Source organism: Falco rusticolus, chromosome 2 (assembly GCF_015220075.1).
Source record: "Falco rusticolus isolate bFalRus1 chromosome 2, bFalRus1.pri, whole genome shotgun sequence".
Lineage (NCBI taxonomy): Eukaryota > Metazoa > Chordata > Aves > Falconiformes > Falconidae > Falco > Falco rusticolus.
Window position 1 is genome coordinate 2,894,445 of NC_051188.1, and position 26,542 is coordinate 2,920,986.

Here is a 26,542-nt window from a genome sequence, read left to right on the forward strand (position 1 = left end):
CTAAAATCCTGGACCTGGATGATTCTATGCTGCTCGACACATTGCTTCACCCCAGGACACTGGCTTCCACCATTTCATCCCAACTCTCACCCCAGCCCCCTTTGGTTGAAAGGTCAATTCCAACCAGCTCCTACTGCAATGGTCTTGTCAACACACACAATATGACACAAATACAAGAACCACCTCCGTCATTGTCTGCTGCATCAAGTGCCCTGTCCCCCACTCCTACGTGGATGCTTAATGACAGCTTTATCCTCTAGTGCCCATGCTATTCTCTTGTACACAATAATTTACTGTAAGGCTGCACTGAGACTATGAATGGTATAATGAAGCTCCTGGTGCCCAAGATTACTTTCTCCCAAACATTAATAATCAACCTCTAAGACATGCGCGCGCACACACACATCCATACATGTACACAGAGCAAGTCAGTGTGGATGAGCCAGTATCTAATGGTGTACAAAGGCTGAAACAGTGATATATTAATGCATGCATTTGAAACTTGGACAATGCACAAAGGAGTAAGCGTGAGCAGGATCAGGAGGGACAAGTATCTGTGGGCATCCTTGGTTAGGGCCCACCAAGTACAGCACTAGCATAAAAGAGGAGGAAAGTGCCAAGCCTTCAACAAGGCGACTTCGGTACTGGCTGAAGCAGGCTATGAGTAAGATAGAATTTATGTCCTGAAAAAGGATGAAGTCATTTAGCAGAGCAGAACCATGGTGCAATCCATTTATAAAGGCTGATTGAATCAGCTGCCCACAAATCATGGATATTGCTTTGCCTGAGGGCCACAGAGCAATGCCTTCCAAGGAAGCAGAACTATTGTGCATGCTGTCATGTCAAAAACGTCATAAATACATGACTGCAGGTGATGGTGAACATTGCAGAGGGCCAAAGAGCTGAGAGAGCAACATAGCTGTGGGAGAGTAACAGCTTTGCCACTGCCCATGCACAGACAGTTGCTACTCTGAGCACAGAGAACTGAGGACCATCCGTGAGGAAGAGCCAGCCACTGGGACACTGAGCAGCATGGAGAGGTCCATGTATGATAGGAAAGGGTGAGATAAACCCCCACGCTCAGACTAGGTGGCACATCTGGGCACCTTTGACACGCAATGTCCGTTTTGTGGACCTCAGAGTAAAACACCAGCACCCCCAGGATCATCTCCTTCCTTCCACCGCTACCTTCACATTAACGCTACTCTACAGCCTGCAGCATTCACCCAAGTCCCTGTGCTCAGCCAGCCACGGGGAAAGCACAGTTTGAGCCACACAAAGGATGTCCACCAGCATCTGCTACAGCCCGGCAGCCCAAGGCCCTCCCTACCTCCTGATAGCTAAACCCAACCAACAGGAAAAGCATGGACTCTGGGGAACATCACACCAGGAGATCCCACTGCAGAAATGCCAGAAACCAGGGAAAGGTCCATCTGGAGACCTGGAGAGAGGTTAAACCCAGTGATAGCCGAGACCTCAGGAACCCTCCTGGTGTGCGAATCGCAACCGCATGGAGATTCACCCATTTATACCTCTCTGATTCTGCCTCGACGTTATAAGCTCATGGGTCCTGCTAAGGAAGCGACACATGTTGGCCATTCCATACAGAAGCTTCTGTGCTGTCTTCATACATGCTTAAGCCTGTAAAGTTGGTGTCACCAAGGAAGCCAACCAATGCAGACTGCTAGGAACACTCCCAGCGTGATCACAGCCTGACATTTCTGAGCTTGCTTGCAGAAATAAACCATCTGTAAATGTCATGTTCACTCCTGGAAAATGGGTCAGGTCAAAGCTCTGCCAATATCCCATTTAACGCACTGTATGTCTGTTCTCCAGCTGGCTGGAGTAAGAGCAGTGTCTCATCCCCCTTGTCCTCCAAACCGGCAGATGACTGTGAAATTTGCCACAGGGTTAAACAAACAAAGCAGCTCATAGCACAGACACTTTGACGTAGAAGCATCTTTATCAACATGGTGCTGTAGCAAGAACAGGATTGGGAAAAGTGTTGCCAATAGTCAGATCTGGACAGGCTGGAGAAACCTCAACAGCATGAGAAGAGCCAACGTGCTCCTGTGAAGAGTTTGCTGGGCCAAAGAGCATCATATACCTGACTCCAAGACAACATGGGACAACTGCACACCTGCATCAAGGTATGGACACATGAATTAACTAAACTACGCTCATCCCTCAAGGTCCCAGGGGAAAAACATGTTGAGAAGAAACCATCATAGTGGGAAAAGTGGAGGAAGTTGCAAAGACAACACTGCGTGGTAAATTCTGCTCTTCTTCAAGTGCAACGATTTTTCAGTGCAACTCATGTGAAGTGCAATGAACTCATTCAAATATCCGATGGGATACAGAGAAACAGGCAGTGCACACTGGGTGTGTCTCCAGCTAAAGCCAGCCTGCCTCTGCCCATCCCCACGCAATGTGGCACACTGAAGCTGTGCTCCGCTGGTGGCCTCGCGAGCCTTTGGCTCCAGTGGGATTCTTGCTAGAGAGATGTTTTCAGCACCTCGTTTCTAGTGTCTGAAGACACGAGAGGCGAATTAAAAATGTATTATTTCAGTTCAGCGAAACACTTCCAGCACATGCACAGTGGCTCTTAGCTGCTACTTCCATGTAAATACGGGCATAAGTGACTGCCTGAGTCGGAGACTGGTAGGGCAGGCGGCAGAAGCTGTACGGGAATCCACGATGTGACTTGTCAGTGCGGCAATCTGGTGCAGCAAGATGTGCCAAGGCTGAGGAAAATGAAGCACTTTAGGTCAAATGAAGCAACTGCGTTTCACAAACTCATAGTACAATCAGACCACACCAGAGATCCAGCAGCAGGATGGGGAGGGAACCCAAAGGCACCCCATCACCTTCAGCAATAGCAGGCCAGACACCTACAGAACCGAAGAGCTGCTGCCCAGGGAGATGAAGGTTGGCGCATAGAATCTTATCATAGAATCACAGAAGGGTTTGGGTTGGAAGGGACCTTCAAGACCACCCAGTCCCACCGCCCCTGCCCCAGGCAGGGTCCCCTCCCCCCAGCTCTGCAGAAATCTTTCTTGGGAGCTCTGGTGGGAAGCCCTTGAGCTCATCACCAGCTCCTGTTCCCTAGATCCTGGCCCTTCTCCAGGCTGGGGATGCTTCAGTGATGCTGCAGTTCAGCTGCATAGGAACCGCAAGGTTTGCCCTTGAGGCAAAAGATGGAGACGAGTGGTGCTGGGGATGACAGGTAAGATTTTGTCTGAATTTATTCAATTATCATCGAAATCACAGATGCAGAAGGATGGGTCTCTCCAAAGGAAGGTCAGGACATAGCTGTCTGACATGAAATAGCTCTTCTGTCACAGCAATGCTATTTGGCTAGCTGTATTTTTCTGCTCCCTTCAGGGAATCATTACTTCCCTTATTTCTGTATTTCTAATGCAGCTCAAAATTAGCGTTGCCCTCTGATTTTATTTCTAGTCTGCGTGACAGCGTAATCGCTCACCCTGGCACATGAGCAGAAGTAGATTCAGCAGTAAAGGGAGTAAAGGAGGAAGATGGTGAAACTTAAATAGCAGCTATTGTTTTGCCACTGCATTGATGACTCGGAGCATTACTATTTGCTCCTCACTGTAGTAGCTACTATATGACTGTATCTGAATACCCTTCACAAGATGACTGGGCACCAGGCATCCTAGGAATCATACACATAAAATATGAAGAAACTTGTTAAGTCACAGTCTGCATTTCAGTTAAAATACGGAAGCAGTTCTATTGCTTTCTGTTGCTCTGTTCAGACCTAGTCACCTGATTCCAAAAGGTTTACATGTCTGAGATGGCAACAAGGCAAATGCTAGGAAAAGGGAGATCATGGATCAGGATTCCCATGAACATTCATGGAGGAGGCACTGAGGAACAAGGACGTTGACCACTAAGTACAAGAGCAGTAAACCAAGCCCCATGGCAAATTTAGTGCCCAGAATATGTTGTATTCAGGTTTTTCTTTGCACTGGGCTGGAGCAGTAACATGCTGCTGAAAGTCCAATGCAAAGAAAATCTTGAATACGACATATTACTTCTGTACATACTGCCCATAGTAGGTAAACGCATGGTCTATCCCTGCCGTCTCCTGGCAGCATCCCCCCTCCACCTCAATGATCCTGCAGAGCTGATGGAGATGCTGATGCAAGGTCACAGCCTCAGTTGCTGCTCACACCAAGATGTATCTCCAACGTGCCTACGGGATAGAGAAGCCTGCAGCTCAGCTTAGAGGCCAAGCAACCGGGATGGCCTCTTATTTTCTGTGAGACCACTGAAACCTGGGTGTTGCAACAACCAGGTATCTCCTAACTGATCTTAAACTTCAGTAACTCAGAGCCTCTAAGCTAAAATATCGTCTGTGAATGCCAAGTGTACACATATGCTTAAGCTCCAAAGACACCCAATTTTATCCTTTTCTAGTCTACAAAGTAAAACATAGGAAATAACGTATCATCCAAATGTCTTTCATATATATACATATATATGCTTTGGATGCATAACTTCTTATTCTCAGAAAAGGAAAGAGAGTTCAAATCCATGACACTTTATACAGCATTCATCTGCAAAGCATGCTGGCGAGCGGCCACCCATCCCCACCGTACAGAGGCTTGTGGTTTCCCACTGATGGGTGCAGATATTTTTTGCAAGAACTACTCTGGCAGAAATCCCTTGAATCCATCAGCTGGGGTACCAGGTCCAACACAATGAATATTTCACAGCAAAAAGCTCTGCAGCTTGATAAGCTGCATTTCTACTGTGTCCCACGAGGCAGTGCAACAACCACACAGCCTCGAATAATGCAATACAGAACGTGGATGAAGGCAGATGAGCCTACATTTGGTCTGATCACCTGCCTCTGCCATGTGTGTTTGTGTATGTATTTGAGCTCGTGCTATTTCTTTACAAGATTTTTATATATATAATGAATCTAAAATATTTTTTTTAGCATACAAAAGAGACAGCCAGTTGCTGGCTTTGGCAGAGGGCTTAATTCTGCTTTCCATTTTACATCTTCCTGTGCAACGTACCCATTCAATGTTTCTTCAGTTGAAATTAAGAGGTTGTCATTGTTTTTAACTGGAAGAACCGTTAACAGAGTTGGGCATGAACTAAGCAGGTGAAAGAAGAGAACTGAGACTTGAGCAAGCATCTTAAGATAAAGGATTACTGAGCTAAGGAAGAGCAACAAAAAGCTGAGTCAGGTCCCCACCCCTACCCCCCACCCCCTTTACCCTTAATACTGCCTTATTTCGAGGGCTGCAAAATCTAGAGGTAAGTTTGATTTGTGCTGTGGATGATAAGGTGCAGAGCTCCTGCTCCAGAGTTTGCATGACATATGCAGAATCACTGGGGAGGAAGCACAGAAATTACACTGAAATTGCCCTGGGGGCTATGGGGAAGGATGTTCTAAAAGCACCACGGAAAGAACTAAACTGGGCTGAGCAGACAGGCGGAGAGTTTAGGGGGTCAGTGTGGGAGAACTGGGAGGTAGCAACGTTTCCTTGGGAAGTGTCCAAAGTTTAATATGCCTGTGCATCTTTTTAGGAAGCCCTAAAATAGACCACCACAAACACCAGGGCTGTATGCATGTGATGGGGAGCAAGATTTGGTCCATTAAAGTGTAATACTCAAGTCCATGCCACTTCCAGTTAACCCGTCATTCTTTTAGAAGCTCTGCCTGCTTGCAGGTGGTACAAAAGGAGATGAATTGTAGGAAATGAGAAAACTAGTGTAGAAAATGCTTGTCATTTTCCCACCCCACCTCTGCAAGTTTGGGAAACCACCAGCATCACTTGTGCATCAGTAATGATGTAATGGGGAGACTCTGGCTCTCCAAGAACTGGATTAGTCCCATGATATTGAATCAGTAAATACTGGGATCATCAACACTATCTCAGGAGAGTCTGGGAGACAACACAAGGCACTGGAGCAGATGGCTGTATTGTGAAATCTCCTCCTAATTAGGTAGAACAAGGACCAATGTGAGTGAACAAAGCAATTACTGGTCACTGCTGGTACCGTGCTGTCCACATGAAATACATCACGAAATGAAATAGGGTAAGGAGGACTGTCAGAAAGCTTTATACAGGAAATGGTGAGAAAGTAGATTCTGGAAGGACTTTGGTTATTCCATAATTAATTCATTGTTTTCAAGGGCTTCTCCAGTGCTTGTAAGGCCTGGAAAGCCCTGAAAGTGAAGCGCAGATACAATGGGTTGTGCCTTTACATCAAAGTAGCCCATGTTCAGAGGCCCCTCACTGTGCTTGATCAGAAGCATCCCTCTGAGCATCCCGAAATGATCAGGGAAACACACCATTCACACACACATGATCATGGCTCCATGCTACCAAGGCTGGTACTCTGCTCCAAAGGAGAGGCATGAAGCCGAAAGGAGCCCCAAAATCAGAGTGTCTGGAACCTAAAGGCACGGCACAGCAATAAGCAGCATGCAAAGTGTAGGATTTACTCCCCTTAGGAGGAAAAAGTGGAGTAGAGACATGGTTTTCTGTTTCCAGATGCAAGGAGTCTACATGTAACATACTGGGGAGCTAAAACCAAGACGAGATTAAAGAAAATCCCAGGGTATGCATACAGCTGCCTGTGCCAGCAAGGGGGATTTAGAAATGCTGCATGCAGGAAACAAGAAAAGGAGGTAAGAACCGAGAAGCACCCAAGAGACTCAAGGGACCATTCCCATTTCAGGAGCATCTTGCACCAACATGGTTTTGGAAGCTGATGGGGTTGTTACCACCCAGTGGTCTGATGTTCTGGGGTCTTCTGGCACCTCCAGACCCAGCCTGATGCATCTGGAGGAGGTTGCAAATGGGCCACTTGCTTTAATACAGTGCTGGGTGTCCAGATACACCCAGTCTAGAGGACGGTGCCATTGTAATGTGGTGATAAATAGCCCTAAAAATACAACTAGATCATGGAAATCCACTTCCCAAGAAGGATACTATTAATGTAGGAGTGAATAAATATATCAGTCCACTGCACACTCTCTGCAAGCACCTGCAACCACAGACCTACCTGCCAAAACCCGAGCCCAGCTGCCAGCACAGTGTGCACTGCAATCCATTTCCTTATTTAAAAAAAAAAAAAAAAAAAAAAAGCAGCTCCCAGACAGTAAATTTGGAGACTAAAAATTAAAAGCACCAGTTTGGTAAGTCTTCTACAAAGAACTGGAAGGAGGATGTGTTATTGCTGAGCACTTCTGTGCGCACAGCAAATGTTTGCAGCCTCTCTGAGCCATTTGTTACCTACTGGGTAAATGATATGCATCTGGAAACGAGACAATCTGCAAATACTTCTTCCTTTGGAGCTGTTCCAAGCTTGATCAAGAAATAAAACATGCTAGGGACAAATGTATTAAGCAGGTACATAACTGAGAGACCAGACGAGGGAAGAAGGCACTGTTGTCTCCCAGGCAGAGCATGCATGTTTTAAACACACCCATAGATTGATATTTATTGCAATTGACAGAACAGAAAGGCTCAGAAAAAGCACTCCTTCCCCTCCCATAAATAATTCATCCCTTGTAGCAGTTCATAAATTGTTTATATTAAGTAATAATTAAATACTGCATTACAAAAAATAACTAACATTCCAGCCAAGAGAAAAATCAACCCAAAGGAAGGCGGGGAAAATTATTGCCTTGAAGCTGTGTTTTCTTCTGGGTTTTCTCTGCTGAGAGCAAAGCTAAAACATTTAAAAGGAGCAATTCTTGGCTGCAAGCGATGCTCCCTCAGCTCTGTTGGATCAAATCCTGATCCTGCCTGGAATGATAGGGCTTTTTCCATCGATCTCTGCAATATCCACATGGAGCCTGCTCTCCCTATGCAGGCGGTTTTCAGCAGGGCAGGGTCAGCGGTCCCATATTAACCTCTGCTGTCAAGCAATGAGGTTTTTGGTTTCAAATCACTGGCTCTACACGCATGTTAGCAGGCTTTGAGACCACTAATGCTGCATTTGGTCTTGGTTGCAAACACACAGGAAGTCAAACATGGGTTAAGACTCCAAACAGTTGGATGCCAATATGGAATGAAGGACTGGGAGCATGGCAGGGAAAAGGAGAGGGTAGTGGGGTAATGACTGAGGATCAGCAGAAGCCATCAAGATAATAAGAATCAAATGCCACCATGCATATACTCAGGCACCTTTTATTAAAACCATAATTGCTTGATCTGACCTGTGCCCTAGGGAGCATGAAGAAAAGCAAGCAGCACCAAGGTCACCGCAGACAGAAAATCAATGCAGGGAATGAATGGTAATTACTTTTTTTTTTTTTTCCCTAGTTTCAAAGAGAGGGACTGGGGAGATATCCTGCTAGCATCTCCAGAAACGCACAATATCCCTCAGACTTGCTCCAGCAAAGCACTTGATACATTTTTGACTTTCAACATCCAAGTCTGGCTCCTCTTGACTGTGAGTACAGCAGGTCTGAGCATCCCAACGGACCACTGTATTTCATATATGGAAAGACAATTATCCATTTCTCTGTGGCACTCTCTCTCTGTTCAAAACCATTCAATACTTTCCAGCTTTCTGCAACAACCATGTGTGTCCTCAGGACTTTCTCTGGTCCACAGCTATGCTGAAGTACAAAGCCAAAACCTGAATAAAAGAGTCTACCTGAGGCTTTACGAATGTGGAAAGATGTCACATCTTAGATGTCAAATTCTGCTACATACATCTCAGTACATTACTTGCCCAAAAGTGGGGTTTTTTTATTATTTTTGAGTGGGTTTGTTAGTTTGTGGTTTTTTTAATGAAATAACATTGCTGACGTGATTTGTGATTCACTGTGGAACTGCTCCTGCACCAGCTGTTCCCATCTGCACTGGTGCCACCACCGATTCCTACCTCTGCGTCATGCTCTGCCCTCACCTCTCTTGAACTACTTCTCATTTATTGCAGCCTGTTTCTCCAATATGTCAAGATCTCTTTGAACTCTAATTCCAGCATGCAAAATGATTTAGCCAGGCACAAGTGAAGGTCTCAGGACAAGAGTACATGGATGAAATACATGTACAGGCATTCAGACGGGATGACCTTAATGCCACTTTCTGCCTTTAAAAATCTCTTACCTGCAGTAAGGTATCAGTTACAACTATGGGATGAAAGCAGTGCTGTAAATTTAAATTGCGTGTGGGATATTGAAGGCAGGTTGCATCCTGTACAGAAGGGATGAAACAGCTCCTTCTCTCCACTGTGCTGTAAGCCTGAGCAGACCTCAGCTCTTCTCCAACCTGGCCATGCTGGGTCCATGTGATGCAGGAGCTAAGCAAGTAGTATTGTTAGCTGAAACTGTGATGTTCATGCAGAAACGGATTTATGCTCCAAGCTGAGCATAGAGTGTTGGGGTTTTTTTACCATTGACTCCACTGAGATTTGAATCAAGGTCTTGGGAAATGTTTCCAGGACTCTAGGGAGTCCCATCAATGGGCTATTGAGGATGACGCTGAGATCAGTAACCCCTAAGTGATATAAAAGATGAGTTTAAAAAATAAAAATAAAAAAATAAAAAAGTAAGTTTGTAGTCATCAGCTGAGAAAAAAACAAGAGGTGAAATGAGAACTCAAAAGCTGGTGTCCCTTAGCTCATCATCCCACCAGTGATCCTGGCCCGATCACCTGAACACAGACATCTCTGTGCCTGCGAGTATGGGGTGCATGTAAATGAATGAAATCTATGAAAGAAAGAGGAAAAAATCAAGTTATTTATGTATTTTGTAAATAAATATTTTCTCCTTCCACATGGTCTTACACTGAACATTATATACTTATTTCCTATGATACCATATTTCACAGGTATAGGATCACCCAGACATGTTTCAAGCTACGTGGTTGCAGTGAAACAGCTCTGCTTTTGCCCCATGGCGCATTGAGGTGTGTTCATTTGTCCCTGCAGAAGCTCTGAACCCATCTCCAGCACCTTTGCAGCTCCCCAAAGGATATCTGTCTCCACATCCACCAGTGCAGCAGAGGGACCGTGTGTGCACAGCAATCGGGGCACGGTGATTCCCCTCGTTTCACCTTCTGCATAATACATCAACACAGCTTCTATACCAAGGGCATAGCCCCAAACCTGGCACTACAGGACTCTGGTCTCACACCAAGAGAGCAATACTCCTATGGGCTGGAACACAGCATCTGCTGAAATCCAGAATAAGGGACTAGGTTTAAGTAAGAATTGTTTGCAAGCATTTTGAGACCTTAAAATAAAATACATACTCTATGTATTCTGGTGTTTATAGCTCCCACTGACAGTAGAGCAAAGAGGCTATGAAAGTTGTCCTTGCCCTTTCAATGCCACAATAACAATACAAGCCTGTTTCCCGCTATTTTGCTTCCTATCAAAAGCCTCAGGTGAAAGCACTATGCCCACACTCTCTTCCAATTTCACACATCATCCAGTTTGACTCCCCACCCAATTTCCATTTCAAACATGAGTATGACATGGTTAAAAGCCTGGTTTCCAGAATCCAGCATTAACTTCTGGGAACATCTCTCCTCCCCAACAGGGTGCAAAAAAGATGATGGTGCATATGTCACCACTGAAAGACTACTAGACATGCCTGAAGAGCCACTGGAAGACCAAACATTGAGATAGGTAGGGCTGGACAGACACACCTGGCTGCATCTCACCTCAACAGCACATTGAGTTTAAAGGAACATCTTCCAGTTGCTCACCACCGGCTTCCCACATTTCCACCACCATGCAAGACCTTCGGCTAGAGTGAAGCTAAGGGCTTCCCGTAACCACTCAGCTCCAGGAACTAGGCTTCGCAAATGCTGACCAAAAGTGCTGCCAAGACTTCAGATGTGACTAGAGGTACCACAGAAGCCCAACCAGAAAACCACCCTCTAAGCCAACAGATGTGCCTCTGTTTTCTGAGGGTTTCCAGCTCTTGGAGTGGCTGGGAAGAGACAAATTGCAACTGGTCATAAAACAGAAACCTTTTTTTTTCCTCCATGGACAGGGATCAGCACGTTAACAGCCCTAGAACAAGCAAGAAAGGGAATCATGGCTAAGGGGCCTGGGGAGGACCTCAAAAAACACTCAGTTCAGCCGATGCTCTGGAGCAGGATCGAACAATGGACCTTTGCACCTCCTTTGAAGGCTGTCTAGCTTTCTGGAGATGCCACAGCTGACTTGGCTGAAAGAACCTGTTCTATGTCATCCCAGAAATCACATCGGCCGCATGCAGCAGACTCTACCAGCCTTGTGGGTTATACAGAGCCATGGGAGCCTTTCTATAAGAGAGAAGGAAATCTCTCCCCTCACCCTGCACTGAGCTTTGCACCGACAGCGCTGCAATGCTGTACTGCTGCCAGAGGCTTTTACCCCCCTGATGGAGGAAGAAGCACCACAACTTTCAACATCAGCATCTTCACCGCTCTCTGCATGATGCTGCTGCCAAAACCCATCGCAGCTCCCCAGAGGGAACACATGGTTTTCCTTGTGTCCTCCCTCCAGCAGACCACTTGCCACTACATCCCTCTCTGGGAATCCTCCAACGTGAGCTGCTATAGCTACTGGCCAACACCACAACAAGCTCTGCCAATCAGCTGAGACTGGTGTGTTCATCCCCTGGATGCACGGGGTACCCGGTGGGAGGCTGTCATCCAGCCCTGGCACATCAGTCCCATGCAAGCCCAACCCAGGGCTTTCCACACCTTCATAAGATTGTGCATGGGCAACCTCTGATCTCCCCTTTCTTCCCCCACCTCAGACCTTCTGCACATTCACTTCATATCCAAATAACAAAAGCACAAAGCACAGCTGAAGTCCTGATCTGCAACCCAGCACGCCAGCCTCCACAAATCCAACAAAGTGGAAAAATCAGACCTTTGTAGCCAATTCCCCCCTTAGTTTTAGGAACTTCACCGATAATTTGCTCTGTTGCACTGTTGGTAAAGCATGGCTGAGGGTGCAAAGGAGTTTGCAAGATACAGAGCATCCTTCCAACCTCCCGTTGGGGCTCAGGCCGATGAACCTCCACAGCCAAAGTGGATGTGAGAAGGGAAAGGCACATGCCTTTGCAGGGAAATGGCACCCTGAGGGCACCCACAGCTTCTCCTTGAAGGTCTCAGCAACCATCAGCCCCACTGCTGCCCAAATCTGGGTATGGGACCAGTCAGGGTTCATGTCCCTGCCTGTTTCCAGCCCATCAGAGCACAATGCACCGATTTCTCCTAGGCAAAGCTGCCTGCCCGAGAGCAGATGCGCAGCCTCCTTCAAGGTGAAAGACAAAGTGAAATGTGGGAGGGAAGCTTGAAGCTCAGCAGTCAGGGGTGATCCTGAAGAATCTCTTCCTCCTGTGGCTGGATAACCTCTCCTCTTGCCATTCACCCAGCACCTAGACACAAAATTGAGGTTTCTTTACTGCAACCCAGTGGCCTGGCCAGCTCCAAGCTTCCCAAAGCCAAGTTCTTAGCTGGTCTAACTGGATTTCTAGAAAACCCAAGCTGTCTAGCTCCCCATAACTGTGTGCTTTCTAAGATGTCTGCTCATCATTGCTTTGGAAGAAATAGATCAGATCCCCTTCTTTAGAACACAAGCTCTCTACCCATCTTCCCCTCCACTTGTACAGCCATGATACCTTCTGTAGCTGACTTAATGGGAAGGAATGCGGAGACAAAAGTGGAGAAAACATTAATTAATTCACCTAATAATTAATTTCACATAATCATAATTTAACTGACATGTAGCCCTTACCCATACGAGTCCCACAAGAAGCATACTGTTCACACCTTGTGCAAGGGAAGCAAGATTGGGATGAACGTGGAGAAGGAAATCTGAAATATCAACACCAGCTTTTAATCCTACAGGAAAGCAGAGATCCTGCAAGGGGACAGTGCTGGTCCTGCAATGCTTTGGGGAGAGAAAGGAGATCTGATCTGGGCTTTGAGCTAAGTTAAGACCCTAGTGCCAATGCTGGCCCTCAATAGCCCTGTTGATTTCTACGAGCAGAATAACTTTGCCATTCGCAATTAATATATAGCCCCACTCTAGGCAGCCACCGTTTTCTTTAACCAACACCTTCATTATTTTTTTCCCCTTTCTGAGCTAGATAAGCAGCAAAGCACCTGCACAGCCCCAAATACCTTCAACCCTTTCACAGAAGAAGAAAAGAAAAGCAACAACCATGCAACGTTAGCAGGGCACCAGCAACCTTGCAAAGTATTTCAGCGAGAAACGTCTGGCCGCTTTCCAAGATGGCACCTGCAAGGCTGGGTGGATGAACACTGTGCAGGAGCTAATTGAGATGGGGAGGATGTTGCTGTGCAGGAGAAAGCTGACTGCAGTCAGTGGGAGTCCAATGGATGGATGCACGGCTGCCGAGAGCCAGCCCGCAGCTCACAACAGCCTGGATTTCCTTGCCCTTACAGCAGAGATGGAGTAACCGATGCTGAAATGGTTCATTTACAGCTCCATGGTGGTATTTTTAGAGTTAAAACCAGAGGAATGTAAAGCCTAGTGTTAACCAACCACGCACCAGCCAGACAGCAAGGCGTTACAAATCTGCTGGCAGAAAGGACAAGCTGGGAAATGCTTTCACGATAATAAAATTATAAAAATCCCCACCAGGGATATTACTTCTGTGCTCCTGAATTGCAGCTTGGAAGAAAGACCCTGGTGAGTCCCTGCAGATGGGGATGCTGGGATCCCTGGGCTGCACCCCAATGCCAGCCCATCTCTGCATGGGACACACTGCTCATCACCTTCTTGTTTTGCATGACGCAGCATCATCCCTGGCTGCACAGCCCAGGCAGGCTGTGAGGCAGGAATATTTGCTTCCCTGCTCCATTGCACAGCAGGGTAAAGTGCTTTCTGAAACAAGCTGCTTCCCTAGGACCATTTGTTAAATTCCCCTCTTCAAGGTGTCTTTCTGTGCAGCTGGCATCCTCACAGACGGGAGCAGCTGCCTAAGGGCTGTATCCTCACCTACAAGCAATGCTGCTTGTGTCGCAGGGGCTGCAGTGGTTTTTACCACTGGAGCCAGCCCTCTTCTCTCCTGGCATGACCAGTCCGTTATTTAAGATCACCCACTCTACACATGAATCTGAGAACATTCCTCAAATGCATTCTCCTTTCCAATTACAGCTCGACCAAAACAAAACAAAAGATTAAAAATTTTAAATACTAAAAAATAAAAAAAGCAGCCCTACCACCTTCCCAGAACCAAAACACCCTGTTTTGTAGTCTCAACAGCACAGCTTGCAGCTGGTTCCCAAAGCAGCAGGAGTCTCTCTGTATGTACACCATGTCTGCAAAATGCTGCGGGGTCCCCTCAGATGCAGGCATCATTTAAGCAAAAGAAATTATTAATAGAGAGCAAAATGTGTTCACTATGTAACACCCACAACATTGGACCTGGGGAGGAGAGATGAGTTGGAGGTTAAAGCAGTAACTGGGTGAACACACAGTTTGCGTGTGTGTGCATGTATATATCTATATAAAAAAATATACATAAATATAAAGAACATCAGAAAGATATCCAGAACACTGAGTTAGAAATCAAGAGAAATAAAATTTCCATCCTATAAAACTCCCCTAAAACTGCCTTTCCCCTCCTGGCTGGTGCTGATGGTCATGCTAGCAGGACAGCATCCATGCTCTTGCCCCAGCGCGGCAAACTTAGCTGAAGATATCAGCGTTAGGGCTATGAATACGTTCAACTAAGAGCAAAGAAAAGCAAGACTGATACAGGATAGAATGCAGAAGTGCTTAGAAAGTGAAGGCTTGTTCAGCTAGTAGGAGACAGGAAAAGCAAAGGTCATGCTCTAAATGTGAGAGAAGACAAATTTACAATGGCTGTTCATGATTGATTTGGCGAAGGAAGGGCAGGGAAAGTCCTGCTGTCTAAATTAGTTGATCTCTCTCCTCTTCTCTTTATTTATTGTGTTACAGCAGTAGCTCAAAGCTGCCAAGTGAAAGGGGGGTCTGCTCCACAGCATCTGCTCCTGCATCCAGGAGAAACTAGTGGTCTGAACAGACACAGCAGTGACTGGAAGGGGAGAAGGAGAGATGTTTGCCATGTCCTCTGATACGATAACTGATTTAGCAGACAAAATAAATGTGAAAATCTATCTGGCTTCAGTAAAGCATTTGATACAGGGCCACGTGGGAAATTATTAATTAAGCCAGAGAACATGAACATCAGCAGAACAGGAAACTGGGCAAGGGAAATGACAATGATGAGTGTTGGAAGGAGGTTAGCAGGGTTTAACATTTTTAAGGTTGACTGTGGCACAAGAAAGTAGGGCACCACTGATGCGCCCTCCTAATGACACAACATGGAAGGCAGCACCAATATGGAGCAGGATCGGGATATCACAAGAAGAAGAAAGGGCCTGACCTTGCCTGCTGCGTTTAAAATGGGATGAAAATTATTAGTGCTACATTCTAGGCTCAGTACTAATCACCAGGATCTTTTGCTATGGGATGGGAGTTCCAAGGCTGTAACTGCCTAAGAAGGAGAATGCCACAGAGGTCCTGGTTATCAAAGAGTAAGCAAGGAATTCATAATCCACCTGTGATGCCTACAAACATGACATGTGAGTCTCGGTAGAAAGCAGGACCTCACCTCCAAAGGGCAAGAGTCTGCATCGGTGTTTGAGAAACAGTGATTTCATCTTGGGAGAGCTGGGTCGATACGGGGAATAAACAAGAGACTAAAAAACTGCCTTGCTAGCTACACAGCCAAACAATGTGGATACTGTACTTGGAGACACTGAGCAGTGACCTCCAGATAGGAGGAAAGCACCAAGTAACCCAGCACCAACAAAACAGCAAACCATAACCTGTTAATTGACTTGGACTGGGAAGGAGATGATGGTTGCAAACCATCAGAGACTGAGGTCTTGGCACACCATTCCAGTTGGCATTGTGCAACTACAAATTCCCTATTTCTGAGGCAGAACCTCGGGTGTTACTCATAAAGACTAAACAACAAACAAAATAATTGGACTTACTAGCTGAGAGGGTACCGTCCAGTCTAGCATGCCTAAAGGTCCCTGCTGAGGCGGCAGAGCTGAGCTAGAACAAAGGAAAAATTGCTCAGGTACACTGATTCCATCACCCGAATGCCACCTGCATCTCTTCCTCCTGCTCAACCCCATCCTAGGGAAGGCATAGCCCAGCTCCAGCTTGCACACAGTTGAAGCAGCAAAAATTCAGTATTGCCTACACTGCTGAGCAGTTCCCAGTTGGCTTTTAGGACTGGATGTTTTCCACCTTAATGTGATCACAGGGAATATGTTGGCAAATACTCCAGCTGGGAGCTACTACCAGGTATCTCCAATTCGGAGCTACTACCAGCCCTTCTCGGCTGATGGACTGCACCCAGAGGAGATCAAGACACAGAGTGTGACAGGATAACTGCCTGCCTGCAACAACCCAAGGGCTACCTCCACGCACGGTTATTACATACTCACACAACCAGTCCTTGTGGTACCAGAAGACATCGTGTCTCCTCCTGGTGTGAAAGGTACATATCAAGAGCCAGAGCTCAGCCTTAGCCAAAGCTGCCAAACATCTCTTTGAATCGCCTTTTCTGGACGGAAGAAAAGATCTCTTCCCTTCCCTTCCAGCTGAGAGCAAAACTGGATCCATTTGCCGACATGGGTTACTTCAATGACACTCTCACCCAAACTGGGAGTTCGTAGCTGAAACGACACTGGGACATGGCATCCACCCAGGAATGCTCTCCAGCACTGAAGTCTGGGACAGCCCCCGCTCACACTGTTAAACCCCCTTAACCCCCAAACCAAGATGGTTGTACCCAAACTGCTTGTTGGGATCCATTCTTCATTCACACCCACTCCCAAACCCAGCCCGGAAAGCAGACTAGGGACTGTTACAACAACTGAAGAGCGTAGATAATCATGTTCCCATGCCCAGGAATGTGTCCTGAAACTTTTAATTTACTCATACAGGCCCAGCCTATGGATCTGACCTGAAATTTCAGAAGGCAACGGAAAATCTCCCACCAAGTTTGGCACACCAGACAGCACAAGCAGTGTTACCAAGTGTCTCACCAATATGGGATGTGTCCTCCACTGGAGATTTTCAGAAAAACATTAGATAAAATCAACCTAGATATATCATCCCCTTCCCCAGAAACAGGATGTGGACCAGATTACCTCAGGAGGTCCTTCCAGCCCTACATTTCCACAACTATAATGATGGAGTATGAATTCTCTGCCGTCATATAGCTTGCTCCAGCCCTCTTGTGTAGGCATCCCTCCTCAAATTATCTCCTCTGTACCTCAGAAAAATACACAGCAAGACTCCAGCACTGACTCATTCATCTCTATAGCTACTACAAATTCTCATGCTCCACATCTTTAGTACCTCCAGGGCTTGAAATGAATGACAGAACATTAGCAACAGGCAATTCATTAATACAAGAGGCAGTCCAAAATTTTCCATTGAAGCCTTTCTTGTTTTGTTTCCTCTGATAGGAAAGAAATAGGGGGGGGGGGGGGGGAGTGAGGGGGTGGATATTGTTTTGGTTGGCAATATTACTTCTCTGGGGAAAATTAATCACCTTACTACTAATTTTGACAGTCTGCAAAGGGAGTGAAATTTCCCCTTTCCCTTTTGTAACTCTCTTCTTCAGGGAATAAAGGTAACAAAAAGAGAAGAATGAAAGGCAAGAAGGAAGAAGGGGGGAAAAAACTCACCCAGAACATCTAATTCTAACATTTTCCCATCATTTTCAAACAAAAATGGAAAACATTCATTCCTTCTTGCATTTTTTACCAAATGTGCTTCTGAAAACATGTAGATGCAGTGCTTAAGGACATGGTTTAGTGGTGGACTTGGCAGTCCAGGGTTAAATGGTTGGACATGATGATCTCAAAGGTCTTTTCCAACCCAAATGATCCTATGATTCTAATTGTTCCATTTCCACTAGCAAATGCCACTGTCTGCACATTTTATCACCTACTTTCTCTGGTCCCAGACCCCCAGGGCCAATCCCTGCCTCCTCCATCCTTCAGTGCAGCAGGGAGAAGAGCTCTGCCCATCCCTTCCAGGAGTTCAGGGGGCAAAATGCCCTCCCAAGCACTCGAGTACCAGGCTCTTCAGGGCCACCTCTGTGTTCCATACAGATAAAGCCCTCAGTGATGCCACCAGATCCTCCTATGGGACATCTGAAAATTGAAGAAGACAAGATTCCATCCCGCAGCAACAGTTTTCCAAGAAAATGAGAAGCCCCCCAGGCTGGGTTCTGGCCCCTATCTAAAAGTCAGGTCAGTCACATAAACTTAGTACTCCTACCCGCTGAAGGGTGCCTTGGTCCTTACATGGTCCCTCAAGGTCCGCAGGCCACCACAACAAGCAGGACTGCAGGGAAGAGGGGGATGAAGGGAGATACAACCTGCCCCTGTAACCCTGCTTGGGCAGAACATCTTTGGGGAGAGAAATTGAGGCAAGAAGCACCTCGGTACTGGAACCTGTGTCACACCAAAGCACACCTGGTAACAGAGGTGGCTTCCACCACCTCAACCCCAGAAGAACAACAGCAAACAGGAAAACAATGCCACGGAGTCCCCAGCCCTGGTGCACTGTGTGGGCTCAGGCAGCTCCTCTGCCTTAGTTCCCCTACAGCCAAAGAGATACAGTCATAGGGCACTAACTGGCAAGCAGATGTCATCATGCACAACCTGATCCCCTTCAAATTCCCTTGGTTTGCCAAAGGAATTTATTTGGCCACAGGTATGTAAATAAATCCAATATATAAATTAATACATAAAAATAAATGTAAGTAACATAAATACTATGAATAACATAAATACATCCCATTTATTCTGTAGGATCTCTGGGCACAGGCAGTCTCTTGCAGACACGCACAGCCCTGCCATCTTCGAAGGCTTCCTGGTTCAAACGCTAATGCGAACTGCTCATCGATCCCTCGGGCTGGGAGCAGCCTCCATCCTCCACGGCCATCGCCACCAGGTATCACCTCTGCCCTGTAGGTCTGGGAAGACCTGGGAGGAGGTCACAGGCACATGGTCTCTGCAACATTCATTTGTCTTCGTGTGAAAAGGTTAGAAATGGGAATTCCCCCCTTTAGCATGGACTTCTCCCTGATGACCTTGGCCTAGCTGCTTACTCCATCCCATGCTCTCTTCCCTCACCTGGCAATAATAGGGGGACAGAGCGAGTTTAAAAAACCTTACCGTTGTGCTCTTTGGTTTCACCATGGAATGGTTTCCCAGCCTTGGAGCATCACATTACGCTGATTTACAGTAGTGGCAGAGAACTGTAAGGAAATCTCTCCCTGCTCTGTGCTGCTGGCAAGCCTTCATCCATGCACAAGCCCAGCAAAGGCCACAAAAGGCAAACCCCATGTGAGTCATCCTTGCCCCTCTCATGCGAAAGGTCACTAGAAGATAATTTTGGCTGCTGGGTGGCCCAAAATGTTGCCCAAATGGGTTATGGAGTCTGCATCCTCGGAGATGTTTGGAACCCACCCAGGGCGTGAGGAGTCGGGACTCCTGTGAGCAGCAAGGTTCCTGATAGTAATAAGGATTTGGAGAATGTGGCTTTTAAAAAAGAACGTCAACAATAAACAACACTTAAAAGATGCCTAATTTGAACGGAAAATGAGAACAATTAGCCACAACATCACTTATGCATTAATGAAGAGGTGCTTCTGTTCTCGGGCTGAGCGTCAGAGCAAACACTTCTCTTGCAATAATATGCTGCTAGGAAGAAAAACATGGAAGTGGGAGAGCAGATGAGGACCCAAGGGGAAAAAGAAGCCCTAGGGATGTCCTGAAAGCCAAGGAGCAACACAAGGAGGACTGAATCCTTCTAGTTCCTCTTAGATTTAACAACTGAGCAGACCCAACCCCTTTGCTTGGGGAAACCCAGCCCAGCCTGCACTGGCTACATGAATTTGCTGGAGTAGACTGGAGGGATGGGAAGGTGAGCAATCTGCACTTAAACATGCAAGAAAAGAAGTCTAATTATCCTTTGCACCAGTGGAAGAGAGCAACACAGCTCTTCAGCTCTACTCTGACCTTTCTGCTTTAGTCCTGCCATCATCAGCATGAGCCCAGACCTTGCAAGAGACCAGCCAAAAAGCTGAGTCTAATATCAGGGCTGGCCAGGGCACATTAAAGGATTGTTTCACTTCTGGAAAACCCTTTCCCCACACCCTCCACCCCTGAAAAACAGAGACCCTGAAAATCCCTGGCCATTTTCTCGTATCTCAGCCAATCACCGCTGTCACATCTGGGTGCACTTCAGCCCACATCATTGTTCACATCCCCAGCAAGAGCCAGAGCCAAGGCCGAACTACAGCAAAAATCAAAACCTCACTGCTTGAACCATTTCCCCCCCAGGGACACGGGAAGGGAGATGACGGCCAGCTCCACCATGCCACGCAGTCACCAGGGGGACAGAGGAGCCAAATCCCAGCTTCATTTTAAATCTGCATGAATTGACCACCTGTTTGATGGCAGGGTGTCACCTCTAAATCTCCCTAGGGAAGAAAATCAATCATTCACAGGCATGAACAACTTGGCATTCACAGTGGTACGGGAAGAAGCAAAAAGGCTGCCATTACAGTTTTGTCACAACAAACACCAGCTTTGCTCTCTGCCACCTCCACCCCGACCTCAACAGCAGTAGGCTCTGCCAAAGAAAGCTCTGGAAAACACAATCACAGCAAAGCCTCCTTGCAAATGCACATGCAGGGCAGCCACCCCGGCACTTTTGTTTTGCATTCCCAACACATACAACTCCTTCACCCAGGGAGAAATAACAGCAGCATCTCGTGGGAAGGAGTTTTGCACTCCGAATCCCAAGCAGGGTCTCTTCCTGGGGTTAAATAAGGGCACCTCTTTCTAGCCCGGGGTGGAAGGATGATGAGGGGGACACAAGGACATGCCACCCGCCACCACACCGCGTTAAACATGGCAGCATCCAAAGGCTGCCCCACCCAAGCAGCCTAGGATGCCTGTCACCCGCATCCCGCTGCGTCCCCAGGATGCTTTGTCTCAGGGACGCTACTGGCCCGGGGTGCTGCATGGGACCCTCCTGTGCATGGGGCACCCCGCAGGCGCGTGGGGTCCTCGGGATGCAGTGATGGCGACTGGGATGCTGGTCCTTCGGGTTGGCCGCACCACGGCAACCAAGGATGCATTTGGAAAGGACCACCGGGAAAGGTGACTTGCACATCCCGGGTACACCACCCACGCGGAAAGCCAAGGTGGTGGCGTCTCTGAATTTTGGGATGCGAGAGAGACACACACACACACACACACAAGATGTTCGAACCTGCTGCAAACCTACCCAACAAAACCAACCCGCCTTTTCACCACTTTGCACTGCACCTACCCTCGCCCCATCAAGGAGGTGGGGGTTTTTAAGGACACCAACCCCACCCCGCCCCAGAGCAGAAGATCAGCACACGCGCACCCCCCCACACCCCCACCCCCCACGGGAACGTCTGGAAGGCGCATCGACCCAACTCCCTGGGTGGGATGTCGCTCCTGGGGATGGGCAAGAAGGGACGGGGGCTGGGCTGGCGAGGGGGTCGGGATGAGGTGGAGGGGTCTCACCTGTAGGACGAGCTGACCCCCGCCGCCACCTCCTCCTTGATCTGCCTGTTGAGAGCATCGGCGGCCGCCCTGCCCCTGCCCGCGTCCAGCGGCTGCCCGCCCGCCTCCTCCGCCTTCTTCCTCCCCTTCTCTCTCCCATCCCCGGCCCGCATCGCTTTGGGATGCTCATCCTCCACCTCGGGGTCCTCCTCCTTCTTCTCGGGACCGGGCAGCACCTTCCTTCGTTTCTCCTGAGCTGGTTTCTCCGGGGACCCGCGGTCCAGGGCGAGGACGGGGGAAGGTCCCGGTTTGGGGATCCAGGGATGGTCACCCCGCTTGGGGATGGGCCAGGCACGGAAATCCTTCTGGTACTGCGTCTCCTTCTCGAAGGGGGTATCCGAGGGCTGGTACTCGCTCTTGGGTTTGCAGCTCGGCTCCGGCCGCTGCACCTTCCAGGGCTTGTAGTCGTGGCGCATCACCGAATCGGCCGGGGGAGAAGCGTGCGGGGCCGGGCCGGGCCGGGCCGGACCGGGAGCCGGCTCCCCCGCCGCGCCGCCGCCCCCCGCCGCCTCGCCGCCGGGCTGGGTGTCGATGGGGGCGGCGGGGCGAGGGGCGGGCGCGGGGGCGGCGGGCTGCTCGGTGGCCTCCGAGTATTTTGTGAACACGAGAGGGACGGCGATGTCCGCTTTATCCAGCTGGTTCCAGAACCGAGCGATGCAGCAGGCGCGGGTGATGCAGGGCCACGCCATGGCGGCCCCGCGCAAGGAGCGCACCCGCTCCGCGCCGCACCCGCACCCGCGGCCGCGCGCAGGGACGGGGCGGGGCGGCGCGGGGACAGACCCGCCCCGCGCCGCACCGGAGGGGGCGGGGCCTCGCGGGGGGGCGGGGGGAGGCGGGGGGCACGCACGTGTGAGCGCACACCTGCCACGCCCACGTACACGGGCGCGCACAGGCGTGCAAGACCCGCCCACGCACGCATTCGCACGCATGCACGGACGCACACATGCATGCACACGCGTGCAGGACACGCCCATTAATACATTCACATGCATGCACAAACGCATGCATGCACAAACCTGCACACACGCATGCAGGGTGTCTGTGAATACATCCACATACATGCACAGTTACATGCCTGCATGCACTCGCGTGCAAGACGCGCCGAAGCACACATTCACGCTCATGCACTGGCACACACATAAGTACACAGACATGTAAGACACACCCATGCAGGCATGCACATGCACGCACAATCACACACAAGCATGCACACGCATGCTGGACACACCCATGCATGCATTCACAGGCATGCACAGTCACACACATGCCCACATGGAGGTATGCACACACATGTACAATTGCATACATGCACCAGTGTGCACACAGATATGTGTGTACATGAAACATGCACATACACAAACACGCACAGGCGCTTGCATATAGATATATACACATGCATACAAATGCATGCCAGCAGATGTGGATACTCGTGTCTTCACACATGTACATGCACACACATTCACACAAATGCACACTCAGTGTGCACACACATCTGCATGTGGCTACGCACACATACCTGTGCAAAGACATGCACATGATCACACACATGCCTGCAATTATATATGCAATACACATGCAAAGACATATTTGAGCAGACATACATGCATGGACATATGTGCACATGCACTTTTGCATACATATATGCACACACATCTGCACACATGTACATACACAGGAATGCAAACACACATGCAACACACATCTGCATGCACACACACACATATATATGCAAACACATGTGCACTCACACAGGTACATACACCAGACATGCATGCACACACATTTGCAGACTCATGCACATATACAAACACAGTCATGCACTCATGTAAGTATATGTGCATATGCACACTCACACTTGCACACCCACCTGCACACAGATGTGCACACATATATATACACACATACAAATGCACACACATATGTGCACACACAAACACATGATTGTACACTCACACCTGTACACCCATGCACAAATGTGTGTACATGGATAATCATAAAAATGCACCCACATGCACACATGTGCACACAGATCCCCCCATGCATGCACACATGCACACAGCTGCAGGCATGGACACATACAGATATGAACACATGGACACACATGCACACACATACAACTAAACATGGCTGTGCACACACACACATGCACACACAGAGCTGTGTTCACACTAGCATGTACACATGCACACACTGCATATGCACACACGCATATACAAACATATGTACACACCTGCATGAACACACCTGTGCATGCACCTGCAAGCATACACATGCATGCTGCACACTTGCATGTGAACACACAAACATACGCACACATGCACAGACATGTATGCTCCCACGTGCATGCACACATGTGCACATGTGCACACATCCACACACAAGACATGCAAATGCATGGACATGTACACACAAGGACAATCACATACACAGATCTGTATGCACAAATGTGGGCACACACGTTCACACAAACATATGCACACAAGCACACACACATGCATGCAGAGCTGCATACCTGCACACATGTGCATGGACATTCACCAGCACACACTTATTCTTGCACACATATATGCACACGTGCACACACACATGCACACTAATATGTTCACACATGCACACAGTCACAGCCACACATGCACACATTTACCCATGCCCTGGGCTGCCTCCCCAGCAGCGTGGCCGGCAGGGCGGGGGAGGGGGCTCTGCCCCTCTGCTCCCCTCTGCTGAGACCCCCCCACAGCGCTGCGTCCAGCTCGGGGGTCCTCAGCATCAGAGGGACACAGACCTGTTGGAGCGGGCCCGTCGGAGGCCACGGAGCTGGTCAGAGGGCTGGAGCCCCTCTGCTGTGGGGACAGGCTGGGAGAGCTGGGGCTGTGCAGCCTGGGGAGGAGAAGGCTGCGGGGAGACCTTAGAGCAGCTGCCAGTGCCTGGAGGGGCCGACAGGAAAGCTGGGGAGGGGCTTTGGGCAAGGGCAGGGAGTGGTGGGACAGGGGGGAATGGCTTGAAGCTGAGAGAGGGGAGATTTAGGTTGGACATGAGGAAGAAACCCTTCCCCGTGAGGGCGGCGAGGCGCTGGCCCAGGCTGCCCAGAGCAGCTGTGGGTGCCCCATCCCTGGCAGGGCTCAAGGCCAGGCTGGACGGGGCTGGGAGCAGCCTGGGCTGGGGGGAGGGGGCCCTGCCCGGGGCAGGGGGTGGGACTGGCTGGTCTTGAAGGTCCCTTCCAGCCCAAACCCTTCTGTGATTCCATGATGATTTTATTGTCCCTGCTATTACATCCAGTAGAATTGAAAGGGGTGATTATAATTAAAGACTTAGGGAGCTCATCAGTATGTCCCAGGTTGTGCCAAACCGTAGTTTTCTGAGGCCTCAGTGCACTGGGCATTGCTTTTCAACACATGGTGTGTGTTCCTCTGCACCCACGTTAGATGTGCTGATCTCTGTTAAGGCTGATTTTTACACTTAAAAGTGGCAATGTAAGGGCACATGGCTTCTGCTGCACCACACTTTCCTTTTGCAGATGAAACCTTCAGCTCATCCAGGTCCTGCAGCAATGGTGGGAGAGTCATACCAAAGTTGTGCTGTGAGACCCCAGCCCTGTGTTTCCATGCTCTCTGCTTTTCAGACAGGATGATGACAAGCAGGTTTTTGCATCTGATGGACTCTGATATTAAAAAAAAAAACCAACCAACACAACTCTGGGAACAGCAGCAAGGCAAACTGGAAAAGCATCATCCTGCAATGGTGACCCAAGGTCCGTAAGGAAGATGTGCAATCAAAGGATTGAAATGGGATCAAGCCTGCCGGCTAGTGAACCTCAAGGATCTGCTTATTTTAAAATATTCTCTTTAATTTCATTTATCTCAAAGCTGCCGCGGTGACTTTTGAGGGTGTAAAGCCCATCTTGGTCTCTGATCTGATGCCCACAGAGGCCCCACACATGCTTGGGTGTTCACTGCAGAGGACATTTTGAATTGCATCTGCATTGCTGTTTCGGAATTTGCTGCACAAAGAGCTGTTAGTGTAATCAATTGCCCTTAATATAACGGGGAAGTAATAAATTAGTGTTTTCCTGGTGGGTGCAAGCCCATGCGAATGCATTGCTGCAGCTCCCACTTTGGAGCTAAGGGACCAGCTCTGCACCCAGCAGTGCCTTCCACCAGGGTTTGCACAGCACCTTGCACCCCTTTGGGGACTGGGGATTTCCAGGTGCACAAAGTGGTTTTGAACATTTCTCTGAGCTTCCCTCATCTGCGACAAGCCTGGGCTCATCTCACACGGAAACGCTTGGTCATGCACTGCCCTTTTTTTTTTTTTTTAATAGGAAACGAGACAGGCAAAACTGCTCTATGAGGTTTTGCGGTGTCAGGAGACTCTTCCCTGCTCTGCAGATACCAGGCAGACCTGGATGGATTTAGAAGCTGCAGAATTAAAAAAATTGCTTAGCATCTCCTGCAGTGAAATATATAGCTGTATATAAATCTTGAAGCATGGCCGCTCATTCACTTTCAGGAAACCACTATGGAAAAGTAAAGTCAAGTAAAATCCATTAGCTCTAATCAGCAGAATTGATTTGCTGGCTGTAAACCTCTCTCAGAGAGGATGTGAGTTAAATAAATAAAAATGTCTCTGTGTTTAAATTACAGCCACCACGGCAGAAAGCAGGAATAGCTTTCTCCTTCTCCAGCCTCTTCTGGGAAAAGGCCATGGCTGAGCATGACGCCACATGGTGGGATGTTTGGGATGGCCAAGGACATTGGTGTCACTCAGCAATCAGACTGTACCAGTCTGGGGCACAATCACCCCCAAAAGTTTGCATGATGCATGGGCACCATGGTGGGGTGCAAACCAGAGCAAGCCTGACATTTTGCAGGACCCAAAATCAGCATTGGCTTTGGTTAGAC

At 48.5% G+C, this 26,542-nt stretch overlaps 1 protein-coding gene across 1 annotated transcript in view; it reads right to left on the reverse strand.

The window, feature by feature from the left end:
* MAP6 (microtubule associated protein 6) overlaps nt 1-22,409 on the reverse strand; it is a 45,589-nt gene extending 23,180 nt beyond the window's left edge. The window contains exon 1 of the mRNA XM_037376157.1: nt 21,606-22,409. Within this exon, the coding sequence (XP_037232054.1) occupies nt 21,606-22,333 (728 nt within the window). The 5' untranslated portion in view covers nt 22,334-22,409. The remainder of the gene's footprint in view (nt 1-21,605) is intronic.
* Between the last annotated feature and the right edge of the window lie 4,133 nt (nt 22,410-26,542).